Source organism: Lepisma saccharinum, chromosome 8 (genome assembly GCF_977018435.1).
Source record: "Lepisma saccharinum chromosome 8, izLepSacc3.1, whole genome shotgun sequence".
Classification (NCBI taxonomy): Eukaryota; Metazoa; Arthropoda; class Insecta; order Zygentoma; family Lepismatidae; genus Lepisma; species Lepisma saccharinum.
In genome coordinates this window covers 88,717,795-88,730,851 of record NC_139236.1, presented here as the reverse complement: position 1 = coordinate 88,730,851, position 13,057 = coordinate 88,717,795, and the positions used below count along the sequence as shown (strand labels likewise).

General features: G+C 37.5%; 1 protein-coding gene across 2 annotated transcripts in view; it reads left to right on the top strand.

Annotated features, from left to right (window-relative positions):
* Positions 1 to 3,073, top strand: part of pAbp (poly(A) binding protein) — a 28,731-nt gene extending 25,658 nt beyond the window's left edge. For both annotated transcript variants that reach the window (XM_083127271.1, XM_083127270.1), the window contains exons 10-11: positions 641 to 745; positions 1,646 to 3,073. In XM_083127271.1, coding sequence (XP_082983397.1) covers positions 641 to 745; positions 1,646 to 1,711 — 171 coding nt within the window. In that variant the 3' untranslated portion in view covers positions 1,712 to 3,073. The remainder of the gene's footprint in view (positions 1 to 640; positions 746 to 1,645) is intronic.
* Positions 3,074 to 13,057: the final 9,984 nt, after the last annotated feature.

Below are 13,057 nucleotides of genomic sequence, written 5' to 3'. Positions count from 1 at the left end.
AGTTCAGCATAAAGAAAAATTGTATATTTAACTTGAAGATAGTTGAGTTGACCTGACGTTACTGTGAGGTGATTACCAAGAAAGTTATTGTCAAAATAGATAGGAAAATGGGAGATTTATATATTAACAAAAACATTGTTAGTTTCAGATAATGAAAATAATGTCCCTGACCATTATTTTTGTGCATTATCATCATGCATTAATTTTTCTACAGTCGATACAAAACCTTTTCATCCCAATCAAATGATATAATAATAAAGTATTTTACTCTTTGAGGAGGAGTGTTGCCCCCATTTCCCCTGGTCCCTGTAAATACTTAATTTCAAACATGGAGGTGTTTATACTAATTGAAGACATTTTCCCCTCCCAATTCGCTTCCATATAAAAGTGCATGGGGAAAGGAAGGCAAGTGCTTTCGTGATGACATCACAGAATTCTGGAACCACAGGGGGTTGGTAGAATGTGCATTAGTTATTGTCCGTAATTATTTATTTAATTTTTTTTGTGTGCCAGGATTCAGATTTTTTTCAGATACCTATGCAAGTCTTGATATAAATTTGTAAATATGGCTTTAAAAACATAATGTTACTTAACCAAGCGTTGGTTTGAATGGTCCTTAATAATGTGTTTTCTTTTACAGCGTATGTATCCGGACCTTGCTGGCAAGATCACTGGCATGCTTCTCGAGATAGACAACTCGGAACTGCTTCACATGCTGGAACATCACGAGTCTCTCAAAGCCAAGGTCAGTAGCTTACTGTGCAAAACATACAACCATATTTAGGTTTACATCTCAGTTTACAAGGTGGCTACTCACCAGGAATTCTTCATGAATTGTTCTCCGTAGACATGAAAAATTGCGCCTTTTATTAATCCAAATCCCATTGAATTGAAGTATATTTATAGGTGCCATGGGGCAAGTTTTTTGCACAGTTCAGCTTTTATTTTTATCGGGGAAGGAAAAGACAAGAAAGCTGTGTGGAAAATAAAACAGAATTCTGTCAGTTTTGTTTACTTCTGTACTTAGTGTCCTTTGCAGAACAATCTGCCTGACAGATTATTGCAAGATAAGAAATCTTGAAGTTGAGTTAACTTTGAGTTTGAATTTATTATACAATTAACCATGTTTCGTACATTAATATATTCCATAACATTTGAGACTTGAGTTTGTGCATGTTTTTAGAGTCTGTGATATGGTAAATGTAAACTCCGCACCTTAAATATTTTAAAATACAGGATACTGTTTAATTGAATTGAATTAGAATTTTGGATACATTCGAATCACTCTTTTTTTATTATTAATATGTCTCTTGTGTGCATGTGTGGTGAGAGGCGGTAATACGTAAGGTTGAAGCAGAGAAGACATCTACTTGTGTTCTTGAATTTTTAGGAAGTTTGCCTTAAAAACCAAGAATTATACTTGAATTTTATCATGGTCCTAGAGTGGCCACCTTGGTTTCAGACACTGTCATTTATTTGCCAAAGGGAAGAGGTCATTTTGGAGACCCCAAGAGATAGCCACACTAGAAAATTATTGACTAGGATTGGGGTCTTTCTGATAACCGATACTTTGCTATTGGTTCTACCCTAACCTAGATGCTGTACTCTACTGACATTAGTAATCGCAATTCTTTTATTGTTGCAGGTTGAAGAAGCAGTTGCCGTGCTCCAAGCCCACCAGGCCAAGCAAGCAGCCGCTAAGAAAGATTAAGAACTTTTGCAACAGCCATACCATAGATCTTTTTTTGCCCACATGCTGTTTAATATATATTAATTCATAAAAATTAAAAGTTGTTAGAGGGTGGGGATTTGGGGATAATTGTTCAAGAAAAGTATATTACCAGAATTGCTGGTTGCTGTTAGCGTAACACATTCTAAATATGTAACACAGCATATACCCCCACTGCTAGTAAAAATCTCTTTAATTTGCAGTGGGTTCCAGAAAAAAAAATATGACAAGTATACAAATTTTTGAGGCAGGCCAATTAACGATCTATATATTTACGAATTTTTGAGGTAATGAAGTACTACGCATTATCTATCTTAAGCAGCTGTAGTATGGACCATTATCGGGCACAATTTTTTTGATTGCTATATTCTTATTTCCATTTCAAAAAGCATATTGTATTTCGGAATTTTTAATGTCAGAACATGTAATGTGATGTGGGTTTTATTTTATTGCTTTGATGGAATGTGCGTTCCACAGCAAACAGTTTAGGAGACAGGGTTGTACTAGTAAAAAAAAAATGGGTAAAGTTTTGGCAGATTTGGTTCTTTGGGGGGTAGTGTAACAATGTAACAGTAAATTTGGGTAAAATTGTTACAAATAAGATCCATATTCAACCATCCAGCAACTTCAGATCAAAGAAAGAGATATAAAAAAATACGAAACATGTCCAGACATCATAATAGTTACTAGTAGTTGCGTTTCTGTTACTTAGTTGGGTTTTTACACTGTGGTCATAATTTTCCTTTTTATCAGATAGCACTGGTTTTAATCATGCCGTAGATAAGATATTTTTGTACAATTTTGTGCTGAAGTTTCACCTACTTGAATGCTGTTGTTTTCACTGACAAATTTTTGGTGCATGATTACAGTGTAAAATGGCTTACATATGATTGTCATTTAAGTTTTAAAAGAAAAAAAATCAAAAAAAATAGCAAAATAAAATAAAGCCTAATGGGGATATAAGTGGTAAGTACGGTCTCTCATGTTGATTATGTATTGGAGAGAAAAGTACTTATTAATTCTCATAAACAATTAAATTACTTCTAAGTAGCATGTAACTCAACGTATGTGTAAGTAAAAACAGTTTAAAAAACCCAAAAAAATAGAAAAAGTGGCTCTGGTAATAGAGCCCCAAAAATCCCATAACAATTTCAGAAAATCAAAAAAAAAAATGTTTAGGCCACAAAGTAAAAAATTGAAATACTTTTAAGATTTTTCTTCTATGTAGGATAGTTTTTTGGGGGTTCTTTCACAATTTGGGTGAGTAAGTGAACTGACTCTTCTCTGTAAAACTTTTGGGAATTTCGTCAAGAAATTTGAAAATAAACTTTCCTTTCTTTCCTAGATTTTGGTTTCATTTATTCCTGTTTGTTTATAATAGGGTTGGATGTGTTCAAAATTTTTACCATTATTGATAAACTATAGCTACAAATTACCATTGCCATGAAAGTGCATTGTGATGAAGTTTATCAATAATGCTCATGAGTCCATAAAGTTTCAATTAATGGATTCATTCCATATGTATTACAGAAGACCCCTGATTTTATTCTTTTCCTGCCTTACACATTCAAGCCTCAGGCATGCAATGTATCATAATTAGGGAACTGAACTTTATGTGAAAAAAATAAGTGATCGAGACAGGAAAGTATGCGACACAATTTTTTGGAAGAGTTGAAGTGGGTCATCATTGTTTTTGTTTTTTTCAAAATTCTCCATTGTAAATTTGTGATGATTATTTCTAAAAAGCATCTTATATTGTGAGAAATGTCACTAACACTGAAGTTTTCCAAATCTTCATCTTCCTCTACTTCACCTTCCAAAACACGTGCAATTTGGCACAAAGTTTGAAAACCTTGTTTTTTTTCCCAAAAAATGTCGATGCGATAGATCCAGATAGTTCTTTCAGTTTAGTTTCTACTATACGGACTTCACCCACGGAAGCTGCCCAAGTGTTCACGGACGATTCATGCTTTCGTATGGAATTAGAGAGAAAAGACAAGTTTGTTGATGTATGCCAATTCGACATTTCAAGTTCTGGGCATAATATACAGCTGCATCCAACCAAGTGCCCCATTGTGTAACTACAGGTGTAGGGGGAAGGGGAACCTCAGGACATTTTTGTTTAAAAATGTCTTCTAGGAGACTTGATAAAAAACTTTAGTCCCATTTGAAACCAGTTTTAACGACATTGGGATAAAGAGCTCTTATCTTTTCACATATTCTATGCAACGCATTAGACACACGTAACGTGCACCATTTTCAGGTAGCTAAGGGCAAGGCCTACTGCAGCTTTTTTCATGTAAGCTGCAGCATCTGTCAAGAGGAGAACAACATTGTCAAATTTTATGCCTTCCGGCCACAATAGTCGCATTGCTATCGTTGCATGTGTAGCCCCAACTATCTTGACACACTAGCAAATAATTTTTCATTGAGACAGTTTCATCATTATTTAGCACTCCCACTTTTCTACCGGTGGAGTCTGTAGTTTCATCAATACATACCCAAATATTTTGATGCGCACATTGTGAGCGAATATGTTGTAAAGTTTGCTCGTAACACCTGTGCAGATGAGTTTTTCGCAACATCAATTTGTCAGGCTGTTCGAAGTTTGTATATTTCACGAGAAAGTTTCGTAAATCAGCGTTCTTTAATTTGAACAGTGGAATATCTGCGGACATAAAAGCTCTGCACAAGTCCATTGAAAAAGCTGACAATTTTGACTGTTCCTCAGAAGTAGATTTAGTTTGTTGCCCAATAAAGTGCCTGTCTGCCGCTCAAACGTGAAGAAGCAACAACATGCTTGTTGCTACCTAAATGCTGCATAATTTGCATTTGCGAACGTTTGTCGGCTGTGATAGATTTACCACACGGTTGGTAAAATAAAACTTTGCCATCAGTTGAAAACACATCCTTATATTCTTTACTGAACTGTTGCGAACGAGATGAAACACTTGCCTTAACTTTTGACAATCGCACGAGAAAAAATACTGCTGCATTATGCCTCATCTGGGGAATATTTCTCCCAATAGGATCGTAGGCGAGGTGCCAGAAGTCAGCCAGCGAGCATGTTCAAAGACAAAACAAACCTAGCACCCTCCAAATGAAAGTGGTGCGGAGAATAAACATTTTTCCTTCGAGGAATTCGATGTAGCTGAAGTCAATGAGCGATTTTATGTATTTAAAATGAAAATTCGCAAAATATGTATTTACATACGGAAAACTGGAAGGTGTGTTTTCAAATAAAATAAAATTTGATGTGTTTACATATATAAGGCTATGATCAGAGTTTTGGGAAAAACAAGGGGTCTATCTTATCGCAGAAAAAAAGAACATTTGTTTACACGTTCAGTTTCCTAATCATAATGTTAACGAAGTTTTACTGCATTTTTAATCATGGTCCTCTGAAAAATGTAAAATTGAGGTTCTACTGTATGTAAACTAGTATGATAATCATCAACAGACAAGGTGGCAACTCACTGGGAATCATGCTTCCATGCTGTGTGAATTTTTCTCCATGGATGTGAAAAGTTGCAACTTTTTATTAATCCAAATCCCTATACATATTTATAAATGCTAGGGATGGGACGATATGAAATTTTTACCGATACCGATAAAGTACCGATATACAATTTACCGATAACCGATATTCTACCGATCCGATATAAAATTAGAAATGGTCCTTGGAAGAACCTGAAAGGCTCATTGACCTTAAAAAAAATGTGTGTTTCAAAGTGACTGCAGTGCAAGAGAGATTGCATAAATGCTCGGAGGCAAGTATTAGACTGAAGATAATTGCAAGATAAGATATCTTGGAAGTCATTAGGTACATTTGAGATTGAAATCCTTATGCAATTAACAAGTTTTCGTCGATTTGTATATCCTGTAACGTTTGTAGATTAATTTCCAGCCTGAATATGTATGTGAAATGGCACTTGGAAACTCCACACCTTAAGTTAATATTTTAAATGCATATATATAGTTCAATTGAATTGAATTTGATATTTTGGATAGGATTGGAATCGGAGATGCTTTACATTGCTAATATATTTGTGCATAGGATGGTGGTGAGAGGCGGTAGTAATACGTAAGTTTAAAGTAGAGAAAACGTCTGCTTTTGCCGTTGAATTTTTGGAAAGTTTGCATTTTGAAAACGGGGAATTTTTTAATTTCATTATGGTCTAAGAGTGGCCATCCTGTGATTACAAGTATGGATAGAGGGGAGTGAATAGGTGTGGTCTGCTTAGATAATAATACCCTGGTTCTACGAGGAGCAGTGGGTTATTGAGGTTTTGGAAGTCTCTGGTTATTGGACAGTTTTCAAAACTCCTATACAGTGTTGCCCTCCTTTCCCCATATCTGGAAACTGAAAGTTTGGGGGGGGGGTATCATATTTCATATGTTATATATAATTTTTCATTTGTTAATAGGGCTAGGAACTTGATTATTTTTTTCCTGAGCTTGGAAGACAATGCTAAATATGATAGTAGTCAGTTTACCTTCAGTTAAAACCAGAAAGAAAACAATTTTTATTTTACATTTTCCATCCTTTTTTGGCTATAGGTAATTTTTCAGTATTTTCTTTCATTTTTGAGATTTCTTTATGGTCCTTGTTTTGCCTTTCAGAAATAGTAATGCAGTGCTTTTTTTAAAAAAAATGTGATCAGTGTTCACAATTTAATCAATGCTGCACAATTCTATTCCAGTTTTCAATCACTGGAGAAAAATGGTTTATCTAGGACAAAACCGGAGATAACTCAAACGTAATATTTTGCTAGGGTAGAGTGACCAGTCATGTAATGTTTTGAGTTTTCAGTCCAGTTTATGCACACAAATAGGCTAATCGGCGCTGTGTTCACCGTTTAAAGTGGAATCTGAATCACTATATGCCTTCACCGGGTGACAACGTTAACACTACTACAGAGGTTGTTCCATCTACATTTGGCCAATTTTGACTTACCCAAAAATTTAGACGAATCCATGGCGCCAGGTCCGTAAGTGCTCGATGTGTGTCCCTTGGTTCCTAACAATAGCCCGACAGCGTAATTTCCACTGTAATAGGCTTCTCTGAAGAACTGGGAGGGGAATCTTGTCCCATTCACTTTGCACAGCTTTCCAAAGTCCTTCCACAGTTGTCACACGCCATTTTCCCAAAGCCCGCTTCAGCAAGCCAAATCCACAGTAGTCCATAGGACTTGCGTCTGGAGATTTAACAGGTACCTCATTGAAAGGTATCACCTGTATACCACTTGCCTCCTCCATCTCCCTGTAGAATGCGAGGGACGATCGTGAAGTATGTGATGAGGCCTTGTCCATGTGAATGCGCACCAGATTGGCATCATTTCCGTACATTGTTGGAATCTCATGCTCGTAGATCGGCCGCATGATTTGCTCCTGATAATACTGCGAGTTTATTATTATTTATACTGCCACCCTACGAATCTTCAGTTTACCTCGGTAACAGTAGCCGGTAACGACCATGAACCCTTTTGGGAAGGATTCTTTACATACACGGACCCACCTTCTGAAGTTCTTTGCGCCTTTCTCTCGGTACATGATGGCTCTCGGTTTACCGCAGTCGGAAAGTTAAATCCATGTTTCATCGAGTGTTACGACGTGCTTCCACCTTTGTTTTGCCAGATTTGTTCGTACAGCTTCCGGGCGTTACACTTTCTTTCCTTTTGGTGGGCATCCGTGAGAAGATGGCAGCGAGCTTTCATGACTTTTTCCAGCTTGAGTTGATTTTGTAAGGTCCGGCTCACAGTCCCCAAAGACACGTCAAGACAATTAGCCATACACCTTTGTGTTGGTGGATTTTCTTGCATTGCCATTTTGCGCAGTTTCCTCTGCATGGTAAGGGTGGCCTCGGTGCAGTCCCGCTTCCTAGGCAACTTCGTTGGTGATCCAAATGGTGGAGCTTCGTTGCTCTTGTACTTTTTAATAACATTTTTTATTCCACTTAAACTGATGTTGCAACCATTCTTCTTGCACTGTTTTCTAATGACAGAAACACTAAACTGGGCATCATAAAGAGTCGCAACATAGCCTTCCCAAAACTGGCTTAGTTTGGGTGGCATGTTGCAGGGTGGCGACAGACCTGGAAAACCTGGAAAACCGGGAAAAGTCAGGGAATTTGAGGTGTCAAAAAAAGTCAGGGAAATGTCAGGGAATTTCGTCTTGATTGACTTTTTTTAAATTTTTTATTTATTTATTTATTTAAAGATATCGTTATGGAACTCTGCATGGGAACAGGAAATCTCGTTCGTAAGATTCGGCCTCAGCTTTTAGGCCCCTTTTATGTGCAACACAACCACGGCGCCAGAAACCAGTGATGGCAGGAGGAGAGAGAGAGAGAGAGAGAGAGAGAGAGAATTTCTCTCGTTCTGGCTTCTCGGCGGGAATTTTAAATGCGAACACTCTTTGTAGGAAAATTGTTAAAACTCTGGCACTATGCGAGCAATCTACTTCGGATAACTTTTGTTTTGCAGCTAAAACATCATCGCATGTGTACAATTCAGAACGCCGAACCGAAAAAGGGGGTTTGGGGGGGTGCGAACCTCGAATTTCAATGGGAAAAAAACATAATAATCTGGAGTTTGCCCCTCTTCTCCCACTATTTTGGAGAGAAGCCGCGAACTTCAGTATTCTCTTCAAAGAATGGATATTTCTCAAGTGAATGAAACATGTTTCATGTTCTTGGGTGCCATACAAGTTGAATAATAAGCCAAAATGTGATTTTTACGAAAAATAGGTAATTTGCATTTTTGGAGGAAAATTGTTATAACTCGGACACTATGGGAGCAATCTACTTCGGATCAGTTTTGTTTTTCAGCTAAAACATCATAGCATGCAACCGTGTACAATTCAGAACGCCGGACCGAGGAAGAGGGTTTGGGGGCACAACCCCCGAATTTCAATGAAAAAAACAAAAATGTGGAGTTTGCCCCTTCTTCCCCCGCTATTTTGGTTTTATTTTCAAAGAATGGACATTTCTCAAGAGATCTTAACATGTTTCATGTTCTTGGGTGCCATACAAGTTGAATAATAAGCCAAAATGGGATTTTTTTTTACGAAAAATAGTAATTTCCATTTTGGAGGGAAATTGTTATAACTCTGGTACTATGGGAGCAATCTACTTCGGATAAATTTTGTTTTGCAGCTAGAACATCATAGCATGCAACCGTGTACAATTCAGAACGCCGGACCAAGGAAGAGGGGCTTGGGGGGCGACCCCCGAATTTAAATGAAAAAACCCACAAAAATCTGGAGTTTGACCCCTCTTCTCCAGCTATTTTGGGGAGAAGGCGCAAACCTTAGTATTCTCTTCAAAGAATGGACGTTTCCAAAGAGAATGAAACATGTTTCATGTTCCTGGGTGCCATACAAGTTGAATAATGAGCCAAAATGTGAAACTGTGTTCGGAAATATGGCATGGATATGTTGCGGAGAGGGAGGAGGTTGGTCATCAATATGAATTTCCCAGGCTTGCTCCAGACCTATGTCAGACCGTATGGGAGTAGTAAGGGGACTTGTAAACAGATGGAGGGGATACGAGCCGGTGGGGCCGTCCGATAGTTGTCGGAAGTGCTAGTAAGGCATTTTGTTGGTCAAACTGAAGGAACATGGAAACAAATAGGTTCCATTGATACATACGATTTTTGTCGAATATCGCCACCCGACAGAGTACCTCACTACAACATGCGACAGAAATTGCATGGACTGCAACATCCAACAAAAATCGCATGCATAAACAAGAAGAGCTTTAGACTGCAAATATGCTGCTCGAATTTTGTTACTCTTCTGGCTCACTTCACGTTATATAATGTAGCAGTGCTTATGAAGGTTTTCTTTCATCATCCTGACGTATTACTGGTTTCGCACAAGTTAACATACGTTTACAATGACATTGCACTATTCTTAGGTAACAAAGAGAATCCAACCAAATGGGATATATATTGAATAGCCACGAAAAAGTGAAACATAAATCTGCATTGTTGAACGTTATAAAAATTGGCAAGTGCATGCTCCCAACTTCAAATTTACTGCAACACTAGTATTGCAATGAAATTAACGCCCCACTCTGTCCTGTCTGTTTAAACTCATGAGAGATGGTCATTAATCTCTCACTGAGTAAGGTTAATCTCCAATATTATGAAAAAAAAATACTAATAAGAAATATGTAAATATTTTAATATCATATTTACTCAAATCATTCAATCATAAAAGCAAATCACTTTCTTCAAGAATTGACTTTTCTCTTCCAGCCCTGCTAAATTTTCACTTTCCATCTACTGATTTATACGAGGGGTGGCCAAAAAGTAATTTCCAATTAGTAGGGACATTGATTTTTCGCAAACGCCCAAACCGTGAAAAATGGTAATTTTTCGCCCGTTCGAAATATCGAAATAATACGAATTTGGCATAAAATGCGAATTATTGGCGTTTTTAGCGATTTTTTAAAAAGAAATGTCTAAAACAACGAAAAATTCCATTAAATCCAACATTCTTGTCTTTTCTAGGCCATGTTTCTGTACATAGAACATGCAAGTTTTCCAACATTTTACTCAAGAGTAAACTATAGAGTTATACGTACATTGAATAATTCCAACAGCCACATTAAATCATGTATTTCCCACGATATTTTCAACTTCTATCAAAACCATTTGCATCACAGAGCAAAGTGGCAGGTTTCTAACAGGAGATCGAGTGCGTATCTATTGTCACACGGGAGCCACATCTTCGTATTTGTTGCACGAGATATGTTTTGAATTACCAAGCTAAGTGCGCACATCGGCATTTGTGGAGCGAGTAATAATGGAGCTCAGTCATTAGGGCGTCTGACTACTATGCGAGAGACCCGGGGTCGATCCCCTGTGGGGGAGAACCGGGATGTTTTCCACCTATTCAAACTGTTCCGGTGCCCATCCAGCATCATATGAAGCTGGTACCTTGAGGAAACTTTGAGGGATAAAGTAGCCAGGAGCGTGGTGCTGATCACATCACCCCTACCTTCAGCCATGATCAAGAAAGTGTAGAGCCATAACTCCTCACCCCTACTATACACCTTCATGGAAAAGTGCAGGGGAGCACTTTACTTTTACTTCCTCAAAAATCGGTTCCAACATATCAAACCGTCACAAAAATACGTAGACCATGTGACCTACAATTTAAAATAATAGTTTAAAACCACAATGGAGTATTACGTTTCGGTATATTTGGCAGATAAATGTTCTAAAACAAAAACGCGAATTTTGAAAAACGTAACACTAACAAGTCAAAAAAAGATAATGCCAATTTTTGGTGCCATAATATATCGGTATCTGTCACGTGAGATTGATGGATTTTAATTTTTTGGGTGCGTCGCCACTTACGGTCATTATACACCCTTAAGTATAAACGGGGAGAATTCCATTATCTAAAATCCTTACCTTAAAATTAAAAAAGAGGTATGGAAAATAACTTTTCCAAAATAACTTTCAAGATATCAAACTCTCACGAAGAGGCATAAGCCATGTGACTTACAATTTGAAACCGTAGTTTAAAAACACCGTGAAGGTATAATTTCAGATATTTGCCAGAAAATGCGCTAAAATGAAAATGTGACTTTTGGGAAAAATAACACCGTATAGTAAAAAATAAAAAATAAGAAAATAAACCAATTTTAAAAAAAATAACAAAATATCAAGGTCCCTACCGATTAGGCATATATAAAACATTAATATCAGTTGTAATTTGTTGTATTAGTAACAGTGAGTCCCTAACCTAATTTTTGGCCTAATCACCACCGTTGTTCTGGCATGTGTCGTAGCATGGCACTAAATTTTGTATGCCCATGGTATATGTGTCAGACAACAAAGACTGGAACTATCTCTACCGCAGTGTAGCTGTCAAATCCTTGCCCTGCCAGAAACCTCTTCAGTTAAGCAAAGAGATGAAAGTCTGTACATTCAAGGCCAGGACTGTACAGGGAGTGGTCCAAGATCTCTCACCTGAAGTGATGCAAAGAGCTCGTGTGTACTCAGCTGTATGGGGTTGTGCAAATTCGATTGGCCTTCAGTGAATTGTCTGCACCATCGTCTGACCATACTATCACTCACGACGTCCGGTCTGCACACCTGACACGATTGCTGGTGGCTCTGTGCCAAATTCTGAGCGTACAATGTAGGCTACATCGCAGTCGGTGGAAGACTGTATGAGAGCTGCAATCTTCAACCTAGAACTGTCCTAAAACGGCTGCATTGCAACTGTACCAGATTACAGTTACATGCCACTTCTTCCTGCCTGCATGTGTGTGTGTCGCTGTCCGACCACTAGTGTTGCGTATAGGCAACATTGGAGCTTTTTTCAGGATTCCCCTCGTATATGAACTTTGAGAAGCTTTTATTATTAGAGTGTTTACTGTTTTAATGTGTGGTTAGCTAAATCAGATACCTATACAATGTAATTCTATAAATTCCTTGCGTTAAATTTCTAATACCTACATACCCTTTTCGTCAGCAATAATGGCATATCTGCATGTTGTCAGTTTCACAGTACTTCAGTTGGATATACTGTACTGAAGCAGAAATCCCATTGATAATGTAAGGAAATATGACACTTTATTTTGTTCGATTCAATTGTTTCACATATATGCAAGAGTAAAGTTGTTTGCTTTACAGAGAAGAGAGAAGTTGCTTTATGCATTGAAAAATGAGTCTGCACTCATGGTTCTTGCAAGCAGAGGGTTCCAAACCTCAGTGGAAATATCAACATATAATACCGAGAATGTATAAGGAGACTGATAAATTACAAATTGTATTTCTTAATCATTCACTCTTCACTCTTATCTCATTTAGTTGTAACTTTAAAAATAATCAAGTATTTTATTTTAAACTTACTGCGCATGACAAAATTCCGTAATCCTTCCCTAGCATGTGAATTGTAATAATTTTCCAAATTCACTATATTTGAATTCAAATCATAGAGAATAGAGAAATTAAGTCAATTTAATAGAAGATAATATTGGTACTTAGCAAAACCATACGTGGATCTGTATGAGTTTATTATTTCCATTTGCAAAAACATCGATTTAGTTTAGTTTGTAATTGTCAGGGAAAAATGTAAATTTTGTCCTGGAAAACCTGGAAAAGTCAGGGAATTTAATTTCTGCTTGTTTGTAGCCACCCTGATGTTGGTCACAGAGCGGAAACCCACACACTTGGAAAAAGATTTTATGCAACACTCACAACAATGGTCCTGTTTTGTGCATTATTTTCGTCCACGCGGATAAACAACTCCGTTCCCAGACAGTCACTGCACAACACTGCAGGACGCCACGTGCCAGTTCGGGTG